Here is a 19,499-nt window from a genome sequence, read left to right as displayed (position 1 = left end):
ATAAAATAGAAATTTAGCCGTGATTATATTTGAATCAATAACAGTTTAAAAGTCTTTATGGTACAATAACTTTAAAAATACTGGTATTTACTAAAATACTAATATAGTGTGGCAGATTTTCCCATGGTGTTGGAGCAAACACATTATTTAATAAAGAAAAATATTGCATGATTATGTAGATTTTATTGAAATGAGAACTAATGATTTTTATTCACTTGTATACATTTCTTCAAGTCAATAAGTATCACAGAATTAAACACACTGATGCTGTTTGTCTCCTGGGGAACAGTGCCAGTGAATAAAGACACCATCTGGTAAGGAGGCTAAATATCCAAAAAGAGACATTAGACACAGTATGACATCAAGACAGAATTGAGTTTAAATGCTTTGCTCTGTCTCCTGAAGGCATTTGACTTATGTGGGTTTATGCTTTTGTGGGGACTGTAACCCTTCATTACTTCATTCATCATACTCAGCTCAAGTATCATTAAATTATTCTAACATGGGCAAATGGTAGCATTTATAATTTATTCAGTTCATCTGAATATTGCCTTGAATATTCCAGAATCACAGATTAGCATCCAGGGCTTGGAGTGCTCGCTGATTTTTTTTTCATTTTGCCTTCATTAACCCAAGGGAACTTCCAGCAATTCTCATTGCTCAACTTTTGCAAACCTCAGAAACATAAACCAACTGCTTGGTTTGGAATGTGAAAACAAATAGAATTCTGCAATGAAACACTTTATTGAAAAACTGTTCATGCTCCATTTCTAACCCATTAATGTTCAATGGGAGCAGGCAGGATTTAGCTTGTTGCACAGATAACCTGATTCAGTTTCATCTAATTGATTTTTAAATAAATTATGTAGGCTTGCAAGCAAGAAGGAAGAAACCACCATCAGCATTCTAATTCTTAACTGGAGCAAAAATGATTGGAAACGTTCTTCTAAATTGCACAATTTCATAAATATCAGTTGTGTAATGATTAAAAAATGGTGCAGATTCTGATTGCATACAATCAAATATTGCTTTACTTATTTCTTTGCAAGAACTGTTTGAAGGTGTGTTTGATAATGGGCTTCAACAGATTCACACCAAGACTTGCCTGGATTCATCAGAGTAGAAGGTGGTTTGATTGGATTTTTGACTTTACAACATAGGTATTGCACACAAAGTTGCCAGTTTGCTTCGACCACCTTCCAATTCTTAGGGTGAGACTAGTGCAATTGATCTTGGTGCCCTGTTATTGTGTCTACCTCTTCAAGAAAATAAAGTTGAATCTTGAAAACACGTAACCAGATAACACTTCATTTCTTTGATTATTATCTTGAGTGAAAATATAAAAGGGAATAATCTTCTTCCGTCAGATTTATGTTCTCACTTGTTTCACATTTCATATTGTTAATTTAGATAAAATGTTGGTAAACTTGGATACTATTCCTGTTACTTTGATAATTTCACTTATTAATGACACGAGAAGGGAGTGAGGCATCTTAGAAAATTATGATTATAAGAGAAAAATTGTTATCTATTTTTCTGCCATGATCCTATCACAGTAACATTGGTTTTACTCCTTTGCTTTCCTCAGAGTGTTGAATCTGTTAAGAAGGAACTAGATGAGAGTGTTCTTGGGCAGAGTGGAACCTACCGGTCACCCTCATTGCTGAGGAAAAGAAGCGACTTTTCCAAATATAAAGCCATGGAGGAAAAAGTATTTGAAGCAAATGAGTATGTGATGCTTTGGTATTTTGGAAGGTGGTTTTCTCTTCTCTTCTGCTGAGGGTGTTAACTATCTACAGGTCAACCTCTGGTTACTCATCCAGAGCTGTTCTTTAAAATATAAGCATAGTTAATGGTGGCCATTAAGTCTTTAATTCAGACAAAATCACCAGCTTGTATGTACTGTATATATGTCAGCCTCTCCATGTCACTCCTACATCTCAAAACTTAGAATAAAAAAGCAGAGTCTTGAGAAAATAGAAACAGCAACTGGATTGTAAATAGCTGAATTCTCAGGACTGATCCTTGTGGAACCCCAGAATTGATAGCTTGCCCAGCAGAAAAAGGACAACGCTCCCACTTTTTTTTTCCTGCCTTTTGTTCATGAACAGTTATTGCTCCAGTATGATTGTGGTCCCTGCTGGGAATTTGGCTCAAACACTTCTGCATGACTGACTGCAGCAGAAGCACCCTGCTGCACTCACAGAACAGCTTTTCACAGTGACGGCTTGCCCAGGCCTCGCCCAATTATCAAGGTTATCAGGGCTAGTTAATATTTGTGATTCAAGAACACTGGAACTTATTAAAACTATAGTTAATTTAAAAATGAATTAACACTCTAAAGATAATATAAAACATTATTGATAACTCCTTTGCATTTCCATGGAGATTGCTGTGCTTGGCACAGGCTCAGCAGGTTTCTTGGTCTGATAAATCTTGAGGAAGTTTGACCTGCTCTTTGGACTTCCTTGGTCGTGCATTGCTTGTGCCAACACTAAAAACTGGGCATTCCATGAGAAATCCCAGCCAGGTCTTGTCAGGTGGCAGAACTGCCCCAATGAATGTGGTTATCCAATGTATAAATACAGTAAAACCCCTGGTATCCGACACCTGGGGTTGGTAGTTGCCGGATAAGTGAATTTCCCAGTTGCTTGAGATTGCGTGTTGTCTGGATTGACGAACTGACCGCTAGTGGTGCCGATTTTAAACCTGTATTTTTACCTAATCTGTGATTTTTCTGTCGGTTGCTTAAATTCTGGAGACAGGGATTTTGCTGTATATTATATCTGCTGGTTCTTCTTTATCTACCTGTTAGTTACTTCTTTAAATGATCTCTAGTAGATTTGGCAAACACGACTTAACCTGCAGAAAGCACTACCACCACTGCCTAATCAGACTGATTTTCTAAGTACCCTGTTGTCATATCCTTAATGAGGAATTCTAGGTTATCCTGACCGCTTCAATGATGATTATGTTTTCTCTCTGCAAATTTATTCCAGAATTCAGGTGATTTTGAGGCCAGAAACACATCCCTTATTTTTGTAACCACCTATTAAAAAATTTATGATGTAAACAGTTATTCATCAAGATTTTGGTTTCCTTAATTTCCCCATTACTACTTTTCTTATAATATAAATGACTTCAAATTCCTCATTTTGATACCAGAATCAGAATTCATTGTCATGAACATGTCACAAAATTCATTGTTTTGTAGCAGCGTCACAGTGCAAACATTTATATAAACCACCTGACAAAAATTAAAAAAAATAGTGGACGAAAAGTCAAAGTGAGACAATGTCTGTGGCTCATTGTTCATTCAGGAATCTGATGGCAGAGGGTAAGAAGCTGTCCTTTGTGCTGCTGAGTGTTTGTCTTCAGGCTCCTGTACCTTTTTCCCCCAATGGTAACAGACTGAAGAGGGCATGACCTGGGTAGTGAGGATCCTTGAGGATAGAGGCTGCTTTAAGACACTGCCTCATGTCGATGTCGTTGATGAAGTAAAGACTGGTGCCCGCAATGTCGCAGGCTGAGTTAACAACCCTCTCGAGCTTTTTTCTTGTCCTGAGCATTGGCACTTCCATGCCAGACAGTATGCAACCAGCCAGAATGCTCTCCTCTGTAAACCTGTTTTCAATGACATACCAAATCCTTTTTTACACATTTAATCTGGTTAGGCTTCAGCAGGGCACCACTTTCTGAAAAGAATGCAAAATCCTTGGATATAGAAGAGATGAGCTAAAGATCACCAAAGATTACAGACTTCATTTCCACGGATAAGAAGGGATTAGAAGGATAAGGACCAAATGCTAGCTCCTAGTGCCAACTTGGTTGACATCAATGAGTTTGGCCAAAGGCCCTGTTCAATGTTGCTTGACAAAAACTACACAGTTTGATGGAAGCAGGATATTTCCTTGGATCAAATATATTTTTAAACAATAAATAAATAGAAACTCTGCACCATCATAAGGGTTGATATAAAGTGGATATGGATTTAAAATAATTTACAAAAAGAAAGTGAGATGAGGAGAAAAAATTTGCATAGTTATGCAGAGCAGATTCAATAGAAGGGAATTGAATTATTTGAATGCAGGGTATAAAATAAGGATAGAATTGAAATTTTAAAAAATGAAAATAAAATAAAAACAGAAAATATTGAAAGTACTCAGGTCAAATCTGTGGGAAAGAGGACAGAGATAACGTTACAGGTTGAAGAACCTTAATCAAGAATGGAGTACTAGCTTGTAACTAATTGGATAGTTCTTCAAAGGAGGTGATGTTGAATGTCCTCTTGTGATCAGAGTTTCAGTTCTCGAAGGATGAAAATAAAATACCAAGATGAAGAGTGTAACTCTGGGCTTTCATGTCAGGATAGAATATAGTGTTATCTTTGGAAGAAGTACGAATGGAACCAAAAGATTGCGAGGAACATGGGCACTAAAACTTGTAGGCAGAAGGCAACGTTCATGTGTCCAAGTGTAGAGATGCTGATGTTTGAAAAGATCAGCAAGCCAATCCGAGTGGATGTCGTTTGTAACCTTGAGCACAATAGACATAAATACCTGTGACCATCAGATGCTGAAATCGCATAACAATGGGTAGGAAGCCTGTTTCTGAATTTCTGAAGGAAACAAGCATCTTTTATTGCATGATCAATGGATTATTGACTTTTTTTGTTAATTGAACAACATTCAGCAAAACCGATGAGGATCATTGGGACCTGATCCTTAATGCTCTGGCTAATTAGTAGCACTGACTAACATCTGGCTGACATCAGTTTTATTGTCAAGAAATTTGTTGTTTTGGGGCAGCAGTGTTGTGGTTCCAGGTGCAAAATTGCTTTTAATTACTATTCTGTGAATACAATATTAAAATTAATGCAAAAAAGAGAAAAAGGTGAGGTAGTATCTATAAATTCATTGCTCAGAACTCTGAAGGCTCAGGGGAAGGAGCTATTTTTGTAACCTTGGGTGTGTCTCTTCAGGCTCCTGTACCTCCTTCCTGATGGTAGCAGTGAGAAAAGGGCAAGCCCTGGGTGGTGAGGGTCCTTGATGATAGAGACTGCTTTCTTGTGACATCACCACTTAAAGATGACCTTAATGGAGTGAGCCCATGATGGTGCTGGCCGAGTTAACAACCCTCTGTAGTCTTTAACTGTCCTGTGCATTTGCACCTCCATACCAGACAGTGATCTAACTAGTCGGAATGCTCTCCACGGTACACCTGTAGAAATTTGTGAGGCTTTGGTGACATATCAAATCTCCTCAGATTCCTAATATTGCTGCCAGTAAGCCTTCTTTTTGATTGTATTAGCATAATGGCCCTAGGTAGATCTTCAGAGATGTTGACACCCAGGAATTTGAAGTTCTTTACCCTCTCCACTGCTGACCCCTTGATGAGGACTCGTTTGTGTTCTCCTGGTTTCCCCTTTCTGAAGTTTACAATCAATTCCTTAGTTTTGCTAATTTTGTCATGATGCTACTCAACCAGCTGATCTATCTCACTCCTGTATGCTTCCTTCCTTATTGCTGTCTGTGATTCTGCCAACAATTGTGGTGTCATCAGCAAACTTGTAGAAGGCATTTGAATTGTTCCTACCTACACAGTAATGGGTGTAGAGAGAGTAGAGCAGTGGCAAAGCATGCATCCTTGTGGTGAGCCTCTATTGATTGTCAGTGAGCAGGAGAAGTTGTTACCCATCTGCACTGACTGGTCTTCCGATGAGGAGGTCAAGGATCCTGTTGCAGAGGGAGGTGCAGAGGCCCAGGTTTTGAAGCTCACTGAAGGGATGATGGTGTTGAAAACTGAGCTTTAGTTGATGAAAAGGAGCCTGATTATTGCTGTTATTGACATTTTGGCCCTAGCTGTTATTCAGGTGATTCAGGGCTGACTGGAGAGCAAGTGAGATCGCATCTGAGGCAGACAAATTGCAGTGGGTCCAGATCTTTACTTTGGTATGAGTTAATTCAACACATGTTGGCATTTGAACATTGCATCTATATAACCTCCTAACCCTAATCCTTTGGGTTTATACTGTGCAACTTCACAGAAATGTTTGAAGACTAAGCCATCCCAAATGTGAAAAATTTGTTATTCAGATATTGAAATTAATTTATCAATTGTTAACTATGTTATGACCAAATATTTTAAATACTTATTATTCTATTACAGAGAAGCAATGGGGATGGTGCTGCACAAGGACTCGAAATGGTACCAGCAGTGGAAGGAATTCAAGGATAATAACATTGTTTTTAACAGTTAAGACCAATTTCTTTGCATTTATTTATTTATGTAAATTTATATTTTGGTATTAATCGCTAATTATTTATTTTCTCCTGGCATTGAATGAATTTTCTGGGCTCTCAGTTGTATATCTCTGAGATAATGTTATAAATCCATTATTTCTTTTTGCCTTCCTAGGGTTCTTTGAAATGAAAATGAAATATGATGAAAGTGAGAACACATTTATTAGAGCATCGCGAGCCCTGACAGACAAAGTGAGCGATTTGATAGGTAAGTGAGGTGTGGGAGCCAACTGTGGTATAATTACATTTTTAAAAATAGTCATTTTCTGGGATCTGCAAAGATCTGCAAAGATCCCAAACGTGCAGCAATTTCTCTCAGAATATTAGGGTATGATCAAAATAATCTCGCAGTTTGCCGTCTGGTGTATCATTCCCCCAGTCGTATATTTTTTTTTACATAAAACAGTTTGCAGTTTTATTGCAAAGTAGTAGTTTATGGGTAATATTTCAAATGTGACTGAAGAAATGGTGTATATGGCAAGTTTCAGGTAGGCTTTTGAAGGTGTAAATTAGAGACTGCATCTAAGTGGTATGGATCCATTTTGTAGATATTACAGGCAATATAGTCAGGAGATGCTGGGGAGTTGCCAAAGGCGTAGGGGAACTTCTGAATAAATGATTTTGAAGTTGGCGTGTCTTGGACAAGGAGTTGGATTATTGAGAAGATTAATGGCAAGATTGTGAAGGTAAGTTGCCCTCCATAAGGTTTGGGTCAAAGTTTTGTTAAATTTGCCCCTGTGCTCCACAGTTTTAAATTTGTCATCACGCAATTCACATGGAAATAAAATGCACATTCCAGATTTTATTTGGGGTTATTTGTATATTGTTTGACCATGTAGAAATTACAGCACTTTTTATATATAGTCCCCTTATTTCAGGGCTCCATAATGTTTGGGACATTTGGCTTCTCGGGTGTTTGTGATTTCTCAGGTATATTTAATTGTGTAATTGGTGCAGGTATAAGAGAGGTAGGCTTGCTTTGAAGCTTTTGATCTCCTTTGGAGTCTATAGTTACCATTTTTCAACATGAGGACGAGAGTTTTGCCGATGAAAGTCAAATAAGCCATTATGAGGCTGAAAAACAAGAATAAAACAGTAAGAAACATTGTCCAAACCTTCTACCTGTACCAATGAAGCAAGTGAATTTAACTGAGTCCTCACAAACCCCTGTGAAGCCAAATGTTCTCAACATTATGGTGCCCTGAAATGAGGGGACTATGTATAAAAAGTACTATAATTTCTACATGATCGAAGCAAAATGTATACAAATAGCCTTGAATAAAATCCGGAATGTACACTTGCATTACATGTGAATTGTTTGATTACAAATTTAAAAATGAGGAGCATATGGGCAAATAAAGGAAAAATGTGGCATTGTCCTAAACATTATGGAGGGCACTGTATATATTTTTCCAGATTGTAGTTGGACGGAATTTAACAATTGGAAATGGAAAGTATTGGGGAAGTTGAAGCTAAAACTAATAAAGACGTGTTGCTGTTTACAAGTTACTGTATATGTCCATTTATTACAAACATTATCATGTCCAAGGCAGTGTAATGTCATTAAATAATATTATCAGAGAAATCAATAATATTACTATCAGAAACTTGGCTTTTTTGGCCTGCACCAAATAGTTTTTAAGTTTCCATAGTTTCATTTGAACACTGAATACGTATTTAGGGAGGCTGCTCTGCCATTTTTGCACATCTAGGTCTGTGATTCAATCATTGAATAATTTCAGTAAATGACCATTTAAACCTACATTTTCCATTTCAATTGCTCACACCACATAAAGTGATTAGCTTTCAGTGCCAAATTGTTTTCTAGTTAATTTCCTTCACCTTTAATTTATTATGAAATGCTGTGCAACATTTTCGCACCTTTTCTTCATTAAACTCTTGAGTGAGTGGAATTGAATTCAATCTTTTGTAATCCTTTTGGATTATCTCCATCTCCCCATTACAATTAACTAAGATGCAGTATTATCAGCAAATCTGCTAGAGATTTTTAAAAAATTGAAGTTGTTAATAAATTACGTGAAAATAAGCGGTCTGAGAAATTAGCTTTCAAGGAGCTTTGTCAGCAGCGTCTTATGCAAGTCACATCAAATTAATGAGACTAGAAAATGTATTGATGGAAAGTCTATATTAGTTTGGTCATTGAGATAATTTCCTTTTTATGGATAGTCTGATGCAAAATATTGAAATCCTCTATTTTAAGTTGACCGTAAATCTTCAGATTAGTGATTTATACCAAAATGTAAATTTACATGATTGCTTAGCGTCCTGGTGGCTCTTTCAGAAGGTGTGGCTGAAAGTTATATGAAAGTGTAATTATACACGAACTGAGCTACAGTGAAAAGGGGGGGCACCACGTAATAGGGGTCATAAGGAATGACCTCTTGGATCCATGGTTTTCAAACTTTTTTCCACTCACATAATCACCTTAAGTAATCTCTATATCCCATAGGTGCTCTGTGATTAGTAAGGGATTACTCAAGGTGGTATGTGTGTAGGAAGGGAAGGTTGAGAATCACTGCTCTAGAACCAATTGTTATTGAAATATTTTGCTTGAGAAAAATAGTCTTTGGCCCAATTTCTTTGGAGTTATGAAACCATGCACATAATAAGTCAATTGGGTACGATTAAAACAGTGGTTTTCAAACTTTTTCTTTCCACTCACATACTGCCTTAAGTAATTTTTTTTAAAAACTGCCCAGTAGCAACAGCAAATCACTTGTATCAATGTTTAAACAACAACAAACAACAAGAGAAGGCTTTTTAAGCATTAAAGTAATGTTTAATTTTCACCAAAAAAAATGTTGACCACAACGCTGCCACCGATCACCGAGACCTCCCAAATGCTGCTGCCGATTCTCGAGATGTCCCTGGGGAGGCTTCCCAGGCCAGTGGAATACTCATTGGCGAGTTGGTGGGGTCCTGTCTCCCTGGTCACCAGAGCTCCAAAAGATGACTCCTGAGTCGTGACTCCGAACCCTCCCCTGGGCTTACCGCACATGCAACAATTATGTGTGTATGTATATTTTAAAATGCTTACAAAAACAAAAATCTCTCAAGCAGTCCAAGCTACTTAAAAACAAAAAGATTCATCAGTTTTAGTCTGTCCATGGCTTCATGCACTGGTGAACTGAGGCCACACACAAATATTCCATCTGGGCACTCTCCAACCAGATAGAGTAGTACTAACGCTGACTTCTCTGGTTTCTGTTAGGTTGCTCTCTTTTTCACTCTCTATTTCTTTTTCTCTCTTTCTCCCTCCCCTTTTCTCTCTTTCTCCCTCCCCTTTTCTCTCTTTCTCCCTCCCCTTTTCTCTCTTTCTCCCTCCCCTTTTCTCTCTTTCTCCCTCCCCTTTTCTCTCTTTCTCCCTCCCCTTTTCTCTCTTTCTCCCTCCCCTTTTCTCTCTTTCTCCCTCCCCTTTTCTCTCTTTCTCCCTCCCCTTTTCTCTCTTTCTCCCTCCCCTTTTCTCTCTTTCTCCCTCCCCTTTTCTCTCTTTCTCCCTCCCCTTTTCTCCCTTTCTCCCTCCCCTTTTCTCCCTCTCCCTCCCCCCTCTCTCCCTCTCCCCCCCCTTTCTCCCTTCTTTCTCCCTCCCATTATAGCTACCTATTAAATCATCATTTGCAACTAAATTAGGGCTTCTAATGGGATTATTTATCCAATGGATTTGAATTACAGTTTTGCTTTTGCTGTTTAGTTCTTGAAAGGCTACAATCTAGCATTTTCTGCTCTTTGCTGGGTTTAGAAATAATGTTTTGTTCAAGTCAATCTTTGCTGATTTTGAGTTTGTTCTTTTCCCAGGGGGGCTGTTTTCTAAGACTGAAATGTCAGAGGTGCTCACAGAGATTCTGAAAGTCGACCCCAGCTTTGATAAAGACACATTTTTAAAGCAATGTGAGAGGGACATCATTCCCAATGTTCTCGAGGTACCTGGAGGCATTTCATTTATTTTTTTTAATAGGAAGAATTAATCTGCAGAAAATGTAATTCATTATATTTCAAAAATCACTAATTTAAAATGTATAAATATCATGGTACTTAATTTGCTTGTTTTTTTTTCACCAAATATTTTTCATTTCATTAATTTTTATTTGTTAATATGCCCCAAACAATTAAGACTATATTACTCCTCACATCATCAGGATGGCTGTGAGCCAAATAGAAATGCTGGATCTTGGTCTGTTATAAGGCTTTTAGTGGCTTATAGAGTTTGTGGTTTTGTTATTTCCATACCAGATGTTAAAGAAAAAATCAACCTGGGTTCTTCAGTTAGCAGTCTGAGTCAGGGTCTGCTGTTCTAAGAAACAATTTCAGATTCATGATCAGAGTACATACACGATATCACGTACACCTGTGAGATTCCTTTTACTTGCGGGCATTGTTAGTTTAAAAAATTAAACTATCCATGGAAGAAAACATGTAAGTAGATAATGAATGTAAACAAACAGTGCAGTAGCGAGAAAACAAAGAAAATCAATAAAGTCCTTCAATAAGTCTCCGAGTTTGTCGTTGAGGAGTCTGATGGTGGTGCGAGTTCAACTTATCTTCTCGGATGAATCTTACAATCTAAATAAGTTAAAAATCTGTCATGATTAGGCTGTACTTTTTCCGACTGGCTGCCATAATTTCTTCCATTATACTTAGTGTGGTTATTTTATGGAGTTTGTATCCGACTCTCAAAAGCAAACTATCTCTCATCTCCACTCAAACAGCCTCTACATATTAGTGTACAGAACTTGGGTCATTTCTTTTCATGGTAAAGACCATAATTAATTAACAAACAGCTATTCCTCTACGTCTTTCTAGCTTCTTGTCCTTTCAAGATGTACCTTTCAAAGGTCAGGTGTCAATCTGTGTCATCTTGCAGCTATGTCTTTATAATAACTTATTTCTAATTGTGATCTCAGTTCATCTGCTTGTATTTAAATGCAACATGCATTCAGATACAGGGCCGTTAGATTTTGTTCTTTTTATTATTATTGTAACCTTTAGCCGTCTACTGATTTAGATTTCTACTCTCCATCCCTTTCTGTCAGATTCGGTTTACTATTTCCCATATTAATGCTTTTCTCTTTAACCTCATCCCTATTCTTTTACCTCATTTTCTCAACTTTGATCTTAATTTATAACTGCTTAATTTAAAGTCTCTGCTTCCCAACATGGTTCTTGTGTAGACCATCCCAAAGGTACAACTGTCATTCCCAAATACTGAAATCTAGTTTTACTGCACCAGTCTTTGGGCCACTTGGTTTTTGTTTTCCTTCTGTGCAAGTCCTTCAGGTAAATATTCAGAGGTTATTATCTCTGAAGTTCTTTTTTATATACTATTTTGAAGTTGAGCTTCTCGTACAGATATCAGTCTAATTGGTATCTACGTATTAGCATGTTGACTGGATCCATCTCCTCCCATGGTACTTTTTTCTCCAGTCCACTCCAGATATCCTGAACATAGACAGAGAGGCAAGAAACACGTCCTTCCTGATTCATTTTTTTGGGAATATTTTATTTGTAAGTTTTCAAACTCAAGCAATTTCCAGTAATCAGTCACAAATTGCAGTTATCCATTTTATACAAGATTTTCTGTTGAGTCTATGCCATTTTTACTTCTCCCCACACTGGACGGACTACAATTACTAGAACATTCAAGACACCTACCACAAAGGCTGGGAACACATCAGGGACTTGTCACGCCCGGCAGATGGTGCCTAGGCTATTACATTTTTCTTGACTCTAGTTGATTGGGATGGAATGGCCCCCCCCTGCCCCTCCCTCAGTAGAAGGATAGATGGGGAAGGCAGGGCACCAAGGCACGCAGGTCCACGCAATAATGGTGCTCCTATAAAAATTAAATATGGTTGCCACATTTTTAGAAAAATGTTACATCCTTCTTGATATCATGCTCTTTGCCACACTTGATCTTATCCAAAAGGCGGAGAAGTGATTTTCTTGCTCTTTGCAGCAGAGAAATGTGTTAATCCCCTACAACAATAAAAAAGCACGAAAGCTGGGCACACACAGCTCTTGAGGCAGCATTCACGAAAAGAGAAACTGAACTGATGAAGTGTCTTTAACTCTGTTTCTCTTTCCACATATGGTGCTTGATTTATTTTGAGTATTTACAATAATTTCTCTTTTTATTTCAGTATCTGCAGTTTGGGGATTTTTGTTTATTTCTGCTCACAATAAATACATTCTTGTTTTTCTTTTTCCCACTTGAGTTAATAATCACAATGGCCAAGCCTTCTGCTCTCCTGCCCTTTTGGCTCTCTTGTCTGCATTCACTGACCAAATCTGAAAATTTTATTTTATGGGATGTGACTGCCTCCTGGGTAAAGATGACTACCGACCTAGATAAAGCATCTAGGTAACATCCTTCTCTGATGGGTCATATTGTCTGTAGCCTGGCCTCTGACTCGATGGCTCTGAGCCTCACAAGCCTAATTGAGTTTTATTTTTGAGTAAGTAACAAAAGAAATTAATTAAGGTAGGGTGGTATATGTGGTGGATATGGATTTTAATGAGGCATTTGACAAGATTTCAGAAAGACATGTGATCCATGGAACCCTGGCTATGCGGATTTGGAATTGGCTTGCCTGATGAAAGCATAGAATGGTAGTGGACAGAAAGTATTCTGCCTGGAGATCAGTGACTGGTGGAGTTCCACAGAAATCTGTTCTTGGACCCCTGCTTGTTTTGATTTTTATAAATGACGAACTAAGAAGTAGAAAAATGGGTCAGTAAGTTTGCAGATAATATGAAGGTCTGAGGTGTTGTGGATGCTGTTGAAGGTTGTCATAGGTTACAATAGGATAAAGACTAGATGCAGAGTTGGGCATAAAAGTGATAGATGGAGATCAATCCAGATAAGCGTGAGGTGATGGAAGATCAAATTTGAAGGCAGAGTACATGGTTAATGGTAGGATTAGATTAGATTCAATTGTATTGTCATCATGCCAAGTATAAATACAAAGCCAATGAAATGCAATTAGCATCTAACCAAAAGTACAAAGGATAATGCTATTTACAAGTATCTATGAATAAAAGGAAGTGCTCCAGCAAACAAACAAGTACAAAAGTACTGACAGTAAAATTTGGGTGCAATATTGCTCAGGGCTGTGATGTAAGGTTCAACAGGGTCACAGCCTCAGGAAAGAAGCTCCTCCTGAGCCTGCCGGTTCGGGAGCGGAGGCTCCTGTAGCATCTTCCGGATGGAAGGAGAGTAAAAAGTCCATAGTTAGAGTGAGATGCATCCTTAATAATACTTTCGTCTTGTCCAGACAGCACTTCTGATAGATGTTCTGAAAGGTGGGCAATTGTGTGCCGATAATCCGCTGGGCAGTTTTCACCACCCACTGGAGTGCTTTACATTCCAATACGGGATACTTAGCAGTTTGGAAGAATGGGGGACTTTGGGATCCAAATCCATAGATCTCTCAAAGTTGCCTTACAGGTTGATAGGATAGTTAAGAAGGCCTATGGTACGCTGGGCTTCATTAGTCAAGAGTCGTGAGGTAATGTAGTTCTATAAACCTCTGGAGACCACACTTGAAATATCCTGTTCAGTTCTGGTCACATTATAGGAAGGATGTGGAAGCTATGGAGAGGGTGCAGGATGTTGTCTGGCTTGGAAAATCTATCTTGTGAAGCAAGGTTAGCAGAAATGCGGCTTTTTTTATTTGGAGTAAAGAAGGATGAGAGGTGACTTGAAGAGGTCTCAAAGATTATGAGAGGCACAGATATGGCAAACAGCCCACATCCTTTTCCCAGGGCAGAAATAGCAAGCACCAGAGGGAAGAAAATTTTGGGGAGACATCAGGGGTAGTTTTTTTTTAACAGAGCTGTGGGTGCCTGCAATGTATTGTCAGGGGTGGTGGGGCAATTGAAAGACTTTTAGAGGGGCACATGTATGAAAGAAAAATAGCAGGCTACAGGGTAGGGAGGGTTTAGTTTTTTTGGGGGGGGTGGGAAAATTTTATATACACGTCGGCACAACATCACGAGCTGAAGGGCCTGTACCGTGATGCAATCTTTTATGTTCATGTTCTTCATCAATTTGGCAGTTAGCCTGACTTGCACCAGTGCTGCCATTTAAAGTAGTGAATGGCTGTTACTGTCCCTGTTCATTGCCTCTCCCTACATCCGCTCATGAACTTCCTTTGCTGAAACCACACTGTGCTTTAGGAGCTCTACCAAAATGAATGGCAATCGATGCCAAATCCAACTACAATGGGGTCTCCTCCCAAAGTTATTTGTTTATCTGAACTGAAAATTACAGCTGGAAGTAGTAAGTAAAAGAAATCATTCAGCAAAGCAACTCGATGCAAAAGTTCGCAAGCAGGGTTCTGAAATTTCTGCTTGTAAAATAAAATTAATGCTGGAAACATTCAGCAAATTAGGAAGCATCCATGAAACAAGAAAGTGTTAATGTTTTGAGGAACTATCTTTGACTTGTAACATTAGCTCATCACAGATGCTGCCTGATCTGAGTGATCTGAGTCCAGCATCTTCAAAGTTTTCTTTTTTAAAATCATATTTTCAAATCAACATGCAAGCATGAAATTCATCAATTAGATAAATCTTCAGATTTTCCCATTCTGATCATATGCCATAAGATATTTTCCAAGATGGTGTACAGTATTGCAAAGGATGCTCATGCTTTTATTAAAATATATTTGACAATCAACAATCATACCAAATACAAGAGAACCCCTCCCTTCACGCCGTCCCTGCTACACAAGTCCCAGAGAAAGAACGAAAAGAAACACAAAGAAAAGCATTGCATTGTCAGTGCATACAGTAAAGCATATGGAGACCCAATAATACCTTAGTGTTAAAATCTTTACAGAGGTTTACTGGCTAGCCAGTAGCGATCGTAACTCAATATTGGTGCCAGAGTGGTATCTACATGCTCTAAATAAGGCTGCCAAATTTTCAAGGAGGTGTTCTATCCCTTCCTGAGCTTGTCTGTGACCGTTTCAAGGGGGATGCAGCTAGTAAATTCTTGTATTACGACACAGTATACAGAAGGTAAATGTTAGTTAACATTTTAAGTTTTCACAGTGGCTGTAGACGGAGCTGGAAAAAGGTCAGCACTTATTGCCCATTCAATAATCAGCCTTGAGAAGGTGATGGTAATGCATTCCCGGAAACTATCAATGATAAAGGCATTCCAAGAATTGTGGAAGCCCTTCCTTCCCTGGCAGGAAATATTTTGAAGCAGGAAGAAGGCTGTATTTTTGCAATGCATGAGCACCAAGGGAGCTAAATTGGATAGCTCCTCCCAGAAACTGGTGTAGAGATCACAATGAAGTGAGTACGTTGACTTCATATGTATATGAAGTGCATATGCATTATAACGGTTAATGCAGACAACTAGGGCAAAGTGCACATTGACTGGCTGCATGTATCTTCACAATCTTAACTACCTAGAAGCAGAAAAATTAGGCTGCACACCAAGAGGAGGTTCAGTGCTGTTATTACCAGTTTCTGGCAATTGTGAAGAAAAGGAATCTGACGTGGCACAACATGGAAGAAAGAGGGTGGGCTCCAGAGTTTTCTGAGGCTGCACAGTGGTCCTTGACAAAAAAAAGCTGGAAAATGAGAAAGGTGTTCCCTATCACAATGGCTTTCCTGACTCATTATCGCAAGTTAATGAGATGAACTAATCTTGGAGAGCAATGTCAGAAATCTAGCATAATTTTTAAAATGTAATGCCACAAGTATTTCTGAGATCTCACACAGGTGGCCGTGATCAATGAATAAGTCAACATGTCCTTATCATGTCACAATGCTAATTGTGCGTCTAGCTTCAGAAACGGTCAGTGTAGCAGTTAGCGTGATGCTTTTACAGCGCCAGTTTAAATCCAGTGCTGTCTATTAAGAGTTTGTATGGTCTCCGCATGTCTGCATGCATTTCCTCGGTATGCTCCAGTTTCCTCGCACGTTCCAACGATGTGCGGGGGGGGGGGGGGGGTGTCAGAAGGTTAATTGGTCACGTGGGTGTATTTGGGTGGCGTGGGGCTTGTAGGCTGGCAGCGGCTGTTACTGGGCTGCATCTCTAAAATTAAATTAAAATCATTTAATTCAATGTACTCATGTCAATCTCCCATCAGTAATCTGTCAGGATTTGCACTGAACTTCTATATCACACACACATGGCATTTGTCAACCTACTGGTTGTGCAAACAGGCAGCTATTTAACCATGGCAGTTATATCTACCTGATGCTTCTGTAATCTGAAGTAAGTGATGCTTAACTAGAGGGATCAGGATTGAAGTTAGATGAACAGGGATAATCCGTTCCATGTGGAGATGATGCTGCCATTTATTCTCCTCAGTGGCAGGAGTGAAACCATCAAGGATGATGCCACCAAAAGTTGCCCCTCAAATGTCATCCTTCTCCAGTATTCCTTTTTCCTCCTTCTACATTCTTTCAAGAAAGGTAGTAGACAATTAAGGAGTCAATAAGGGAAGAGCCCAAATGTGAATGTATGTATTCAGAACTTGAACTTTAGAATATGCTCCACCATTCATTAATATTCTTTCTTTGGCTTGGCTTCGCGGATGAAGATTTATGGAGGGGGTAAAAAAGTCCACGTCAGCTGCAGGCTCGTTTGTGGCTGACCAGTCCGATGCGGGACAGGCAGACACGATTGCAGCGGTTGCAAGGGAAAATTGGTTGGTTGGGGTTGGGTGTTGGGTTTTATGAATGTAATCTCAATTTTGTTTTCTCACTAAGATGGTAACCTTTCACCAACAAGCATCCTCTGGTTAGGTGGGATTTTGAGGCAAGCTGTTGAAAAAAACACTGCAAATTCCTCTAAGAATTCAATCAACAATGCTCCTTTATGTTTTATATTTCATGAACATTTTTCTTTGAGACCATTTTCTCCTCATTCCATGTGATACTTTCTTGACAAATAGTATCTTTTGAAACATTTTTTTTTGAAAACCCATATAAAGTTTATATCCAGCACATTTTATTTTTCCTTTCTTCACTTCTTCCTTTTAAAATCTGTGCTGCAGATTTATGTAGTCAAAGCACAGCCATTAAAATTTTCTTGCTCCTCAAAGGAAATCTTGGTATTGCAGCCAGAGGTGATTTCTATTCAGTGAGCAGGCTGTTTGTAGCATTTGGAAAAGAACAATTCGCATGTTATTGAATTGCAGCAACTAAAATTGAATGTGTACATCCAAGTGGTTACAAGGTCATATTTCTTTTCATGTTAATCGTTGAATGTTATTTTAGCTCAAGATCACATTTATTTGCCATATATTCTTGAACAATGAATTTCTTCCGAATGAAATTTGTGTAAAAATATTTGTTACATTTCTCAAGTGGAGTGCAAACATATTTTATTAAATAAGGGACATACCAATGTGAACACAAAGGCCGAAACAGGCTGAATTAACAGGGCATTCTCATGTTTCTGAATCATTGAATTATTTGTTTAGAGAATGGTGGAGTCTTGGAATGACTGGGAGATGGGACTCCAAGTGGTTTAATTAACTCCAAGCACACTCTCCTTGTATGTATATATATATATATATATATATATATATATATATCTACCCCACCTATAAGTGAGGAAATCATTCTCGTGTTTTCTTTTTTTAGATGTATAATTTACATGGTGAATTTACACAGTTTATATTGTCTCTAGCTGTTTTAACCAGGTTGTTGGGGCATGCTTCGGTATTCTGGAATAAAACTAGAGAAAAGCTGGAAACCAAGTCGGGCAACATCCGTGGAAAGGGAAGCGCTTAACACTTGGGTCAATGAGGTTTTCTGTTTCCCTTTCCACAAATGGTGATGATTTGCTGAGTGTTTGCAATATTGCCTAATTTTATTTTAAAAAAATTCCAACAGCTGCATCTTTTTTAAAATGTTCCTTATACAATTATTGGATCAGTGGCCAACATTTATGGACATAATATTTATAGACCTAATCTTCAATTAAGGATCAGAACCTTGAAATAAAGTATTGGAGTAGATGCATCAGAAACATGCGTCAACCATTTATTTTGCTAATTGACAAACTCTGTGCTGATGTTGAGAGAATTTAAATGGAAATCTCTTTTGTCTTGTAGGCTATGATGAGAGGTGAACTAGATGTCCTGAAGGATTGGTGTTACGAAGCAGTATGTATTTTGGTTAACCAATTTCCTTTTGCTTCTTTATATATCTGTTCAACTCTTTGTTAACCAGTATAAACCAGGAAGGATTTGTGGTTTCTTCTCTGGACTGAGTGAATACAGCTGATTGCAACCAGGACAACAGAAGGGGATTCTCCAATTGAGTCCAAAGAGAGGGAAAAATAATCCATCTGCCCCAAGATCACTAATTGAACTCTTATGGATGTGAAATATTTAAGAATGGGATTAGATGTCAGTAATACCCCACTTTCTAAATGATCTGTTTCTGTGTTTGGACAGGAAACCAGTTGAGGCAAATGCCAGTGCAAGTCAGTTTCAGAAGGGGGAAGAAGAGAGAGGGGATTTAAAGAAAAAAAACACATAAGCCTCTTGTTATTTATCCTGTAATTGGAATGTTTACAGAGATTTATTTTAATGCAATGGTACTTGAGTTGATAGCTGATGCATATCATTGATTAAATGCTTCTGAAATACAGTTGTTCGCATAATGAGCTTGTCAATAGTGAATCATTTTGCTGACAAGGTGCATGGTTCTGTTCTCTGCAAAGAGAGGAACTGTTCTGTTTCCAAGAGTGAGTCTGTTATAAGAGACTTTGTGATTATTGTTTGATGGCAAGTCAGTCTCTGAGGAATTTTGTCTTCTAAGATCACGGGTCAAAGTAGATAGGGATTACAAGATGGAATTTGGTAATTAGTACAATAGGAAATGTTTGAAAGATTTTTTAACAACTCATTTATTGTTAATAAGCATTGAAACTCTAGTAGGTATACTTGCAGCCTAATAATTAATGTCTTGAGTTGTGCAATCTCTGTTCTTTTGTGACTGTTTACATTATTTAATGAAATGAACCAAATAGATTAAATAAAAACTTTTTAGAAGTTGAAAGTAGAAGAAAAGCAAGAGGTTCTTGCTTTTACAGCAGGGGCTTTATGAAATGGGCATGTGGGCCAAGAAATGGCAAATGGAATTAAACTCTGACAACTGTGAGGTGTTGTATTTTCGGAAGTTAAATCCGAATTTGCAGTA

The 19,499-nt window shown here is 38.2% G+C and overlaps 1 protein-coding gene across 1 annotated transcript in view; it reads left to right on the top strand.

Moving 5' to 3' along the window:
* Nucleotides 1-19,499, top strand: part of timm44 (translocase of inner mitochondrial membrane 44 homolog (yeast)) — a 74,881-nt gene that overhangs the window by 21,835 nt on the left and 33,547 nt on the right. Inside the window, exons 6-10 of the mRNA XM_069927983.1 lie at nt 1,589-1,728; nt 6,169-6,254; nt 6,418-6,510; nt 10,119-10,243; nt 18,407-18,457. Coding sequence (XP_069784084.1) covers nt 1,589-1,728; nt 6,169-6,254; nt 6,418-6,510; nt 10,119-10,243; nt 18,407-18,457 — 495 coding nt within the window. The remainder of the gene's footprint in view (nt 1-1,588; nt 1,729-6,168; nt 6,255-6,417; nt 6,511-10,118; nt 10,244-18,406; nt 18,458-19,499) is intronic.

Source organism: Narcine bancroftii, chromosome 3 (assembly GCF_036971445.1).
Source record: "Narcine bancroftii isolate sNarBan1 chromosome 3, sNarBan1.hap1, whole genome shotgun sequence".
Classification (NCBI taxonomy): Eukaryota; Metazoa; Chordata; class Chondrichthyes; order Torpediniformes; family Narcinidae; genus Narcine; species Narcine bancroftii.
The sequence above is the reverse complement of the archived record's forward strand: the minus strand, read 5'-3'. Positions and strand labels throughout refer to the sequence as shown.